This window comes from Copidosoma floridanum, unplaced genomic scaffold (assembly GCF_036245765.1).
Source record: "Copidosoma floridanum isolate Cflo_tuat_1 unplaced genomic scaffold, Cflo_Japanese_pri ptg000040l, whole genome shotgun sequence".
Classification (NCBI taxonomy): domain Eukaryota; kingdom Metazoa; phylum Arthropoda; class Insecta; order Hymenoptera; family Encyrtidae; genus Copidosoma; species Copidosoma floridanum.
The window spans coordinates 7,324,812-7,337,184 of record NW_028321917.1 but is presented as its reverse complement, the minus strand read 5'-3'; the positions used below and the strand labels follow the sequence as shown (position 1 = coordinate 7,337,184).

Below are 12,373 nucleotides of genomic sequence, written 5' to 3'. Positions count from 1 at the left end.
ACTGCGATGGCACGGTAAACACCGAAGAGCCATAGGAGCTATCACAGTGATAATGGACCATGTGGGAAAAAAACCCCCACAGAGGTGCCGCGAACCCTAGCCCTCCAGGTGGAAGGCAAACGCTCCAACTGAGCCACTGGTAGTTCATATCATATACCCTTGTATCCACGGAAAAAATTAAAAAATCCAAATAATACCTTTCTAAACAAGCGCTGACTGCCTCCACCCGCGGAGGTGGGATAGTAAATGTAGATGTTGTGGTCTTCCGCAGAGACGGGCTTCTCCACGAAGGGCTTGTTGAACGTGACCCCATTGACTTCTACGTGGTCTTCCGACTCGACCAGCTCGTGATCTGAAAATGAGTCTGTGGTCTTCGAAAGTCACAATCAATACATTCAAACGCAACACAACACGAGTGAGGACTAGAACGAAGAATTCTTTTATTGACAAGCACACAGTCGCGATGTTAATGTTAGATACATACATCAGTAGTCAGAGGGGAAAAAAAGGATTTAACCAATAATCCAATCCAATTAAACCCAAAAACAGTCATCCGACCGATCTTTCAACTCCATGTTCCGTGGATCACCTTTCATGCAGCAAAGCTTCGTTATATAATAACCGGGTTACCAGAATCATGCAACCAACAAGACGTGCACAGGCATACACACACGCGCGCCAATCACCATGTGAAAGAAAAAAAAGAAACTGTGCCACTCGACGTGTACAGCGTGACTTACGTTTCGGATCCGCCGAATCTCTGTCGAGAACCGCGTACCTGGGAATTTCGATTCCTTCCGACTCGAGGATGGAGTAGACCTTTCTCCGGTCCTGCAGAGAAAACTATTTATCGAAACAAAAAAAGTAATTTTCACAGCAACGATCGAAGCGCACGTCATACCTGAATGTCGTACTGCATGGGAAGATTGTTGATTATGAAGGGGTTGCGGAGGTTCGCGTACTGTATCGCCTTCTCGAGGGGGAAACCCTTGCTGTGGAAGCTTATCAGGCAATCCACGATCGGCCAGTTTTCAACCGGTTCCTTCAACCAACGCGCGAAAAAAGTCATTTACGCCCAGACAAACCATACACGCCGCGAGTTACCTTCAAAATGACCTCCTCGGCGAAGACGACGATTTTGATGTACTCGAATTCCTCGAGACGCGTGAGTATCTCCTTCATCGGTTTGCTCAGCGATTTCTTGGCCATAGCGCATACTCCCACCAGCACCTGTTTGCCCTCGCCTTCGAGGTCGCTGCCACCCAGGCATCCATCGTCGTTCACGCACCCGTCCGACAGCTCGCCCTGCAATAATCGGTCGACCCCCAGCTCGTTAGTTTTTTTGTTTTTTTTCATCCACTACCAGCATTGGGAAATTGTGTAAGTGGTTTAGGTGAAAATTTGTGGACACGATCATTGTCTAAAGGCTTATAGTCTCCATGTCCCTATTCGGTCACGATTTGTGTAAGATTGGTATTAAAAAGGTTTTCGTACAATGACTTGGTTATTACAATGGTTAAAACTCTCTTTTCACTATGGAGATAAGTAGATCAATGTCCCAGTTTCGACATGAAAGTACGGTGATGTTATGGAAAAATAACTACTACTGTTTGCCAAACAGTGTGAGAAGTTAAATTCAGCTGGAGGCTCAGATGATACAAGTGATTGAGGATAAAAGTTTCGCGATATTGAACGGCTTAGGCTGGAGGGGATTAGTGAGATGAGCTCAAGTAGGAGCAAGAGGAACTCGGTGATGGATTGCATTGTTATGGTAAATAACAGGCACTGTAAAAAAAAGCTCGACTGGAACAAAACGGAGATCGCAGACGAGGCAGTTGTGTAAGAAAGAAAAAATTGAATGTAGGAATTGGAGATCTGGTGGAAGAAAATAGCGGAGCGAAGCTTGTTAGGTCAAGAAGAGGAAAGCTAAATAGAGAAAACATGTGGTGAATAAACAAAATCCAAATGAAAGGAGACTGGAAAACGTTAAAAAAGAAATCTAGATTTAGTAATGTTAATGGAAAACTAGAGGTGATACATTTTTTCAAGATAATGATATCAAATTAGAAAAATGAAAGAAATATTCGAGGTATTTTGTAGAAATGAAAGTTACGAGTTGACCATTACCAACAGAGTGAAAAATACATCCGAAAATTTTGAAGGAAAGACTAGTCAATGAAGTCGAAGAAACAGGTAAGTCAGGCAGGATTCAAAAACGGACCATGTATAAATTCTATTATGTATTAGAAAACATGTCTAAATCACAAAAGCGAAGTAGAAGAAAGAACACGTGGCCATCGTGGATCTAAAAACTGCCTTTTATGTAGTAACACTTGATTCAGTAATTCTCCAGAGAAAAGCTCTAAACAGTGCTGGATTAATAAGGCATCGGCAAATATCTAAAGATGGGGTAAAAGATATTTTTGAGAAAACATAGTAAATATACAAAATGTGGGGAAAAAAGTAAAGATCAAAGTTTAAATGTCAGAAAAATTTAGGAGCATACCAGGAGTCAGGCAATGATGTATTCTAAACCCCCTTCTCTTCCGATTGTACACATCAGAATCAGAAAAATAAAGTAAAAAAATGTGAGAGTTCAAAAGTATTAAAGATAAAAAGTATAACTCATCTGAACCCCAGTCATGACCATGTACATGTAATTAAAAAAATTAATCTTTATAGAGTAAATATTTTAACACACGTTATGCAACACCTCGGTATAATACGTAAGTAGTTGCGCAGCATTAGTAGTTCAGAATTAGTATTAAAAAAAACAAATTTTTGAGCCATGTAATAAGCAGATGCAAGATGAATTGGTAGTAAATAAAGAAAGCGTTAGAAAAACCATGAACAAACATGTAACTAGCGAACTAATAGGTAAACATATACAAACGAGGTTAATAAAACTATTCACGGGAGGTACAAAAGAAAATGTAAAAAAAAGGTATTGAGCGAAAAAGAATTGATGTATATAATTCTTTCGTGTAAGAACACGAGTATACCGTGGCATAAGCACAAGCTGAGGGAATATATTTTTTGTAAGCCAAGTCCTGATGTGGGTCAAATTATCTATAATCAATAAATATGGGTGCCAATCGATAGTTAATAAGACTCTGCTTTGTACAGCATTGTAAAGGGCAAATGGCCCGTTGATTCTTTATATTAATAAATAAATAAATAAATGTCCCTCTAATTTTGTATTGGTGTGTCGGTGTTACGATATCCGAGGGGCTGGGCACCCTAGAAGTCATTAAAAGCCTCAAAAAGACTCGAGAGCGCCCAGCCCCGCGACGATATCTTGTGAGCACCGGAGAAAACGTATAATGCAATCGATACAAAAAGATTCATACAAAAGCACGAGTATTCGTCGGTTGGAACTGGAAAGGAACATTGAACCAAATAGCTTCCAAGTGACGAATGGTTTACGTTTTCAAGAACATACTAGTCATCGTGCGGATATTTCCATCCAAACAAAATCCACGCGTCGCGTTAACCCTCTTCTATAATTATCCGTAACGAAGTATCAGCAAGTACATACAAGCATCGGAGCTTATTTGCCGGATCGGTATGTACATCGGGGCACAATTATAAATTTACTCTGTATTATATTAGGTACCTACACACATGTTCGGCATCGAGCCAAACACGTAAGGGCATTGATTGCACGGACGCGCGAAACCATCAAAACGCGCGGCATCGAGTCAAACGCAATTAATCCGCAACGACGCGTGTAATAGATTAGAAACGATAAAAAAAAAAAAAAAGCTCCGAGTACACGTGTAACCCGTTCATATATATATGTGCACGGACAGGGGAGGGCTGATGCACAAGTGTACGAAAATAAGTTGTATATATACCTATGCGCGTGCGGCCAAAAGTGCCGCCGGTAAATTAAGTATTTCATGTATATCACATGCGAGGTTTCGATCGAAGCGTAAGGTATATATTTGTATATTATGTACTCTCGAAATTTGAAATAGTGACAACTTTTTTTCAAAAAAGTGCATATTCGCTGTAAAATAAAGAATATACGTTTTATTAATAGTGAAACAGGCGATTTTACCATTTCAAAGTTGTATACTTATAAATTATTTACTCACTGTAAAATAGTGAATTTTACTGCAAAACAGTGAATATATTTATATCACTTGTACCAAGTTAACGTTTGACTATTCAAATTAGTTGGTATACACTTATTATTGGTACATTTTGAAATAATGTGTATGGGTTGTGCAATTCTCTTCATTTGGATCAAAATCGTTTATTGGATTACCGATGAATATTTAGAATTGAAATTCATATCTCGACTGGGCGCGAATAGGCGGCATTAATTTTTCACTGTTTCGCCAGTGAAAATCTTGTTCACTTTCACAAATACAGTGAAATTTTCACTATTTTGAATTTGGAGAAAAGGTACAGAGGGCACATCTCGAAATAAAGATTTGTACGCGGGTAATTCATTGTACAGCCGCGCGTGTAGTTACAAAGGACACATGGATCACTCACCACGTAAAATTGGCAGATTTTCGTGCAAGCTTTCATGGCCGAGGTTTTCAATGCTCGAGACCATCGAGCCTGACGTATCCTGCACCTGATGTACTAAGGACAACGTTCGGACGACACGAGCCGCAGCCCAAGCGCCATCGTCAAGCCAAAATAAGCGCACGTTCAAATGTATGCACAGCTCTCCGCGTCGCAGTGGAAAACCAAAGTGACATTTATCCAGAAGTAGTAAATAATTATGTGCAACGGTAGTTTTTTACAAAAGAGTTTTAGGCTGGCAAAAAACGTATCTACCCGTGTATCGTCTCCTTCGCAACTGCTCCATTGGTTCCAAAAAGTCTTAACGGCTACTGTTGCGAATTTATATATGAGTAAATGCTGTATGCGTGTATAGGTACGTACAAAGTCGAGGGGGGGGATGGAGGTATCGCGGGAGCGTAATAATTTCCACGCGTCGCTTACGTGTACACATGGGCACGCGCGGGCTCGTGTTTGCTCAGACCTGTGACGGAAAAATTGGTATACGTGTAAGGCATGCGGAGGGAGCCGTCCAAGTTATCGGCTTTTCCACGAGTCGATGTCCTTCGCCGTTGATCTATTTTTAGTTCTGTACGCACAAACAGGTGGGTGTACGTGTGAGCGCGTAACCAAGGGGTTATACATAGCCCTCACGTGTATGTACGAATTTTTGATTGATCAAAGCGGCGTAGCCCGAAAATTGGACCTTATATACGAGGATCGATGTTGCTCGTTGCGCGGAATTTGATGATTTTCGTTCGTTTTGTGAACAATGTTGGGTTTGAAAAGATTAATAATATGAGGTTTTTTTATAGTAATTGAAGCAACAGATCTGTTTCCGTTAGTTTGTACGAGTGTACTTAGGAAGTGTGAAATTTCATCCTTTTTTTTTCAAACCACATACAAGGCTTCGAGTGACTCAAAATCAGGTTGAACGTTAAAATTTCTTTGTATCAGTACCCATACCAACAACAAAATTAAGAATTTATTACTCATGTTTCAATTTAACGCAGTACTAATAAAAAAAATAATCATCTCTTCGCAGGACGAACACATTTATCGGTAAGACGGGTTTGTATAATCCATAGTGTCACGAAGAGTATTGAAGGTACGGAGCATAAATTTGGATTACATTTCGAGATAATGTGTATTAATTATAATTAGGAGATACTATTGAATGCTGGAAAATGAGAGAAACCGCACCTCTTTTTTTTCCCAAAAATGTGGAAATCAATCAAAAATTATTGAAGGTACCCTACTTTAGCCAATGCCCCGACAAGCTTTAAATCTTTTTTTCACAATGAATATCGAAATTCATAGTGACGTAGATTTTGACAATACACATTATAGATGTACCAATAGCTCTGAGTTTGGACTTTTAATGGGCATATTATTATCTCGAAAGCGGTAACGATATTCTAATTGAGATACTCGAACATTTGGATTTTTGATTCGAATTTTTTTTTTTTAAATGTGTATTGTGTAACAACAGTAACAGCGATAAATTTTTCGATCTAATTTCTAAAAATTGTATCGTTAAACCCCCAAAAATTTAAGCTCCACTAACTTTTTCCCAAAAAACTCCTCGATCGAGTGAAATTTCCCTTCCCATAAATCGCACCCCACATTGTTATCTAAATCAGCCCTCCGTAAGTAACAATACTTCAACCCCATAAATGGATGCGATGAAACAAACAAGTAAATAATAAGCACAAAAACAACGTACTAGGCACTCCTCGCAGTAGCAACAGGCCTCGAAATCGGCAATGACATCGGCATCGCAGTCGGTCCCAGAACCCACGGCCCCGTTACGAGAGCGCCACCTCTTGAGTCGCCACCAATCCTTCAACCATGACCACTCCATTGCACGCACTTTTTTTTTTTAAATTCGATTAATCGTCAATGCACGCCAAAAATAACGCTTTCACGCGCACGTAAGTAATATATCTTGTGTCACTCGTCTCACTTTGCCAACTGCATCCGCGCACTGTCTCGTCACCCGCGCGGTATTGTTCGATGATAAAGTAGCAGCATTCCCAGCACACGCAATCACCGTTTCTAATCTCTGAGTATAATCGCTTCGACGAGCGAGATAATGAATTGTTTGATTTTTATGGATTTGTTCAACAGCTGTTTACTTATAAGCGATCATTTTCGTGGCCTTTTCGGAAAATTGGAGAAGTAAGGCTGTATATAGCACTGAAATAATCAAAGAATTCGAAACTTTTGGGATTATTGATGAACGAGCGATGCAGAATAATTGTTTTCTCCGGCGCGGATGTATTTTACGATTCGATCACAGAGGCTGTACGAAGCTTGAAATTCTCAAATTGCTGAGGTATAATTATTTAAAAGCTTTTTTGGTTGATTATATCGACAGTTGCAGGTGAAAAAGAACGAGTTTAGATTTTAAATTTTAAAAGAAGCAGTTTGATTCTCGGTCATTAACTGAGGAAATCTCTTATCTCAATGTAAAAATTGTCATATTGGGCAACATTACAAATATTACAAATTTCCCGGGTTATTACCCGAACACTTGGTCCATGACAAGAGAGGTATGAGCATTTGAGTATTTAAAATTTTTTCCAGTCTTAAACAGAACAGCAGTGGTTACCCAACAAAGTTTCGAATAAAACTATTTTTCTGAGTTATCTTTATTAGTTACCCTTCCGTGCCAAAAAAATTTTCGTAGGAAATTTTTTGAAATAAATTAACAAACTCATAAGCAAAAATATGGCCAAAGATCTGGAACTACAATTCGACCGCTACATTTTCATGATGTACGTTAAATGCTTAAATTAGTACATGTACTTGACTCGAGGATACAATGTACCAGGTCGATAAGGATCACTGATGGTAATGGTAGTTTATCATCTAGGCATAGAAACACTATTCGATCCATCCAAGATCATGACGCTACTTCTTGAGTTATCTCCAAGAAGTAAATATCTAATCAATATCAGACTTAATTGATCTCATCTTGATTTGTGATCTTGAAAATAAAATTTAAAAAAAATTGAGACTTTCACGGCCTTCAAGGTCTCCAAAAATTGTACGCAATTTCGTCTGACCAGTTGTATGCCGTTTAATGAATATTATGTAAAAGGATTTCCAGCTCGTATGTATGTATGTCGATAAATTTATAAAATCTATGCTTATAGAACTTTTTCTCTATTGATAAACATGTTAATTGAATCTAAAAAGGATTAAATTTTTGTGATTTTTTTTTTGTTTCAATCACAGCATCAAATTATTGGTGGTTCAAAACTATCAATTTATTTTCTTCCTTTACCTGAAAAGGTCTCCACGACGAGACGAAATATTGACTAGTACATAAATAAAAAAATTTTGCCAAGAAAACCAAATGATGTTTTATTGTGGATGTAAACCCTAAATAATATTGAAGTTATCATAAAACGAGCAAGTGGAAGTTCTGAAGGAGTCACACTTTTCAATTTATATTCCATCACATGTTCTCTGTTATTCTATTCTCAAATTCTTATTGATTAATTGTATTTTTGCCAGCTATATTTTCCGAAATATTGTAAATGTTTTTTTGCACATTTAACTTTTAATTCTTAATTAAAATAAAATTTAACATTGAAATTGCCAAATTCTTGGATTAGCTGGGATTTTTTTCGTTTGCTAAAAATTTTAAAATTACTCTTGACTTTTTTTTTTTATAAAACCTTTCCTCGACCTATTCTCACCATCCCTTATTGTTAAGAATCACTCCATTTCCAAGTAATTTTTCATTTAAATCATCGTATTTTAAATGTGAAATCATTAAATTTTTTTTGACAAAATTTACTTATAACATATTTCATTATACAACTCTTGCTTTCCTTTTTATGTTCACAAGCAAAGCAGCTTATTGATTACTCATTTATTTTATTCACCGTAATTTACGATTGTTTTTTTTTTTTTGTTTTTTTGTTTTTGTTTCTATTTATTTACTAGCACAGAAAAATAAATTTTGATACGTCATCTACATTCACAAGCTATAAGCTACCGCATTTAGGATCACAGAATGGTTTACTAATCGTCCAAGGTTACTGTTACTAGTTTTCCCGCATATTCTGCCAAATTGTGATTTTGAGAATACTTTTTCGGCAACAACTCTCTTTCCATGATTTTCAAAACACTGAATCTTAATTTTTTTGTCTGCTGATCGTTTGTTGTCGTATTCTATAGATTATATACCGGTTACAGCATGAAACATGCAATTTCCAAAGCTTCCGATCATTAACTTTTATTATTTTAGTTTTGATGGCTCCTCATTCATTCAAACAGTTTGGGAGTGCAGAGCCCATTATTGAAAAATGACTTGCAATTTACTCTTTTAATCATTAATTGTAAAACTACTATTTTTAGGGAAGAATCAAGATTGAAAGATAAACCAACTAATCCCATTATCTGTGCTCACGCTCTGTTTATTTCGCGAACCGGATGGCTTTCGACACACTATGGCGGCCGAGTGCAAGGAGACATATAACATTAAATTAGCATGACCGGTGGTAATTGACTTGACTACTCGGGGTATTACTGTACAAACGAAACTGCGTTGCACGTGTACACCAGCCAGTGGCTACGTGCGAAAAAAATTATTCACAAATAATACATGATGCAACTTTTTCGTTAAGACACTTTTAGCGCTCAAGACCCCGTGTTGTGATCTTCTTATTAACAAAAGTGCAACAGTTTGTGTTATCATACCTTTATGAGGCGAAACCAAAGTCGCGGGGCTGCGCACTCTGCAAGTCATTGAAATACACTGCAAAAGTCCTGAAAAGACTTTCAAGTCGTTTGAAGTTACATGAGGACTTTTGAATGTCTCCGAAAGATTTCAAAGTTACCTGAGGCTTTTGACTACTCTGAGGTCTCTTTAAGTTTTTCAAACGTTTTATCGAGACTTTAAAGTGCGCAGCTACTCAAAAGAAGAAGTCAAAGTTACCATAATTTGAGTGGCAGAGTAAAACCACCTAAATTAAACCTGGTTATCCTTTTTGAATTTTCTTATTAATTTGTAGTACATCGTGCAAGCATGTGTACAACACTTGATCGTGCAGAGAAAAAGGGGAGGAATCTAAAGGAAAGGAATCGAACTCGTTTCGTTCTCGGTCACTTAGTAAGGAAATTCAAAAATGATAATCAGATAAAATTTAGGCAATTTTACTCTACTATTCGCATTGTATTATCAAGAAAACGCCAAAATGAATGTAGTAAAATTATCATAGTTCATATAGAGATTGCGGTTACTATTGTTGGGGTTACTACATAACATTGATCAAACTCATAGAGGTCCCTTGGTTCTTGTTTTGCGGGAGAACTAAGTATATAACCTGGTATTCCGACACTGAACTCCTATATATGGACTCGAAGTGTGTTCTATAACGTTAAGACAACAAGCCATACCAGGAATACAAATTATTCGAGAACCAGCATCCTTATCGACATTTTGCAGCAGTTGAATGACAATACTACGACTACTTTATACAGGACACTATTGAATGAGTATACAGAAACTACTACGTTGGTTTTAGTGGTGACATTATTTACAGTTTTTCCCACGAAAATTTTCCAACACGGATGGTTGCCAAAATACCTCCTTTTTGCTCAAAAATCTAAACTAGATCTCTCTCTTTCTCGCAGGTTTCGAAATGTAGTTTTGCATCAACTTTTCTTTTCCTATATATAATGAATGAGAATTTGTGTGGGCGCAGAAAAAACGTTTGACTAAAATTCACGAGTTTGTTTGTTGCGTGAGTAGTCAATCTCCTTTTATGTGCACTAAGTAAAAAAAAAAAAAAAAAAAGAAAAAAAAACACCAAAGCCATCATCTGCAACTTTTACACCCATCACTTTTTGTCACTTGCAACGTAATCGAACAACCCGCGACAAACCGGTAATCTCGTCGCAACAATCCACCAATAAACAATCCACGTCTCCCGGTTCACTGGCGAGACTTTACTCGTCGGCGAAAAAGCTCTTCGCGCGGCACCGGATCCCCAAGGTATAACAAATACTATTGCACCTCTCCACAAGCAGTGCGCTCCCACCAACTGGCTCCGATACAACGCTTTTACACAAACCGCTCGGCTCTGCGACACACGTACAATATATATATATATTATTTTATGCACATTATAATCGCGACGCTTTTGCGCGAACTGCACGTATACATAATATGCGTGGGGACAGCGTCGGGCAGGCGACTGCAGCAGAGCCTCCGAAAGATAACAATAAAAGCGAGAGGCGCACAATGATGACGATAACAATGATCGGCGAAAGACCACGTGCTGCGTCCCCATTTCAAAGATCACCGAGCCTCTTAGCGAATCGCGCGCGCCGCCTAATTCCGTCGACAAGTGAGTCAAGGTCCGACTCTTTCTCCACACCCTATACGCGCGATTATACAATCTCCCCCCCCCCTCTCTCTTTCTCGTATAAAGATGCGACACGTTTTATTCAATTTAATGGTTTATGTACCTACTTACCGCCCCAAAGTGACTATAATGCCCTCTCTGCGCGTGCGTTTAGCGCCCCTTAGTGTAAGAGTGTAACATGTGTAACACTGTTTGTGGTAAATAAAAAAAAAAAAAAAAGGAAATTTGTGCAAATACAATGTTTGGTACCTACGAAACGTCATTATCAGAGTGCCTATTGAGTGTTCCGTCGCGCAGTGTGTCCCCGGAAATCGCTTTTTATATGAAAACATGAAAAGAAACACGGGTGTGCACGGCACCTGTGAAAGTGAATTTTGCAAAGTGGAGGATAAAAAGCATAAACAAAAACAAACAAGTGCAGACAGCAGTTTGGTTTTATTGTTGCGACGAGGATCGCGCGCCACGTGCCAAAAGACTAAAAAATGCGCGCTAATCTGTACTTATGTACGAGCAATGCGGATAGCGATAACGATATGATATATATGCAGCGTCGCGGATAAAGTTGGATCATCGCCTCGGTTGGAACTCACTGCGGGGAAAAGACTTTCGATTAAAATAATTCGACCGTGGCATTGTTTTTTTTTTTTTTTTTTTTTTTTCCATCACGCGTGTAACATATATATCTGTAAAAGATATATACAGCGCAACTGCAGGCTTATCGCTTGAAATTCAGCCAAGTTTCGGTGCATGTGTGTATTATACGCCTGCGACTACAACAACGCGCTCCGGTGACTTTTGTATCTCGCGCGGCAAGTTTGCTTCTTCTTGTTTTTTTTTTTTTTTTTTTTTTTTTTTTTTCTAATTGCCTTTTCTTGGGTACTGGGGATTCGATTTTATGAAACGCACACGAGGATTTTTTATCCGATGTCATGCGAAACGCTGAGATTTGCGGTAAAATCAATTACGTTGGAAATTCAAGTGCGTTGTGTAATTGAAATTTTTTTTTTTTTTTTTTTTTTTGCAAAATGCATTGCAGTTGTGTTGGTAAAAATAAAAAAATTTTTTTAAATCCATGGTGCACTAATTGTTTAAAGGGTAAACCAGTTCTGGAAGGCTGTAAAAAAAAACTGTGATGTTTCACTCTCCACAGCCTTCTTATGTGAATCGTTGAAGAAAAAAAACTATTAGCTTAATAAAACAGGTGAAATGGTTTACGAAGCATCGAATTAAAACGTTTACCAACACTACCGTGATCAGACTTGGGCACAAATACTTTTTCAAGTTTTTTGCAATGTAATTGTTTGCTGAAAGTGTAATGTATTAAAATAAGTAAAAAATTTTTCAAGTATTACTTACAGAAGACAGTGCTTAATAAATTTATTTTTCCAACAAAAACAATGCATTACAAATAAGAAGAAAAATAATTCAGAAAAACAAATAGTCAAAGGTGATTGAAAAAGTATTTA

The 12,373-nt window shown here is 37.9% G+C and overlaps 1 protein-coding gene across 1 annotated transcript in view; it reads right to left on the bottom strand.

Annotated features, from left to right (window-relative positions):
• Positions 1–12,373, bottom strand: part of l(1)G0196 (inositol hexakisphosphate and diphosphoinositol-pentakisphosphate kinase) — a 45,018-nt gene that overhangs the window by 20,716 nt on the left and 11,929 nt on the right. Inside the window, exons 4-7 of the mRNA XM_089597823.1 lie at positions 1,105–1,305; positions 902–1,042; positions 741–831; positions 198–364 (exon numbers count right to left, since the gene is read on the bottom strand). Of these exons, the coding sequence (XP_089453949.1) occupies positions 198–364; positions 741–831; positions 902–1,042; positions 1,105–1,305 (600 nt within the window). The remainder of the gene's footprint in view (positions 1–197; positions 365–740; positions 832–901; positions 1,043–1,104; positions 1,306–12,373) is intronic.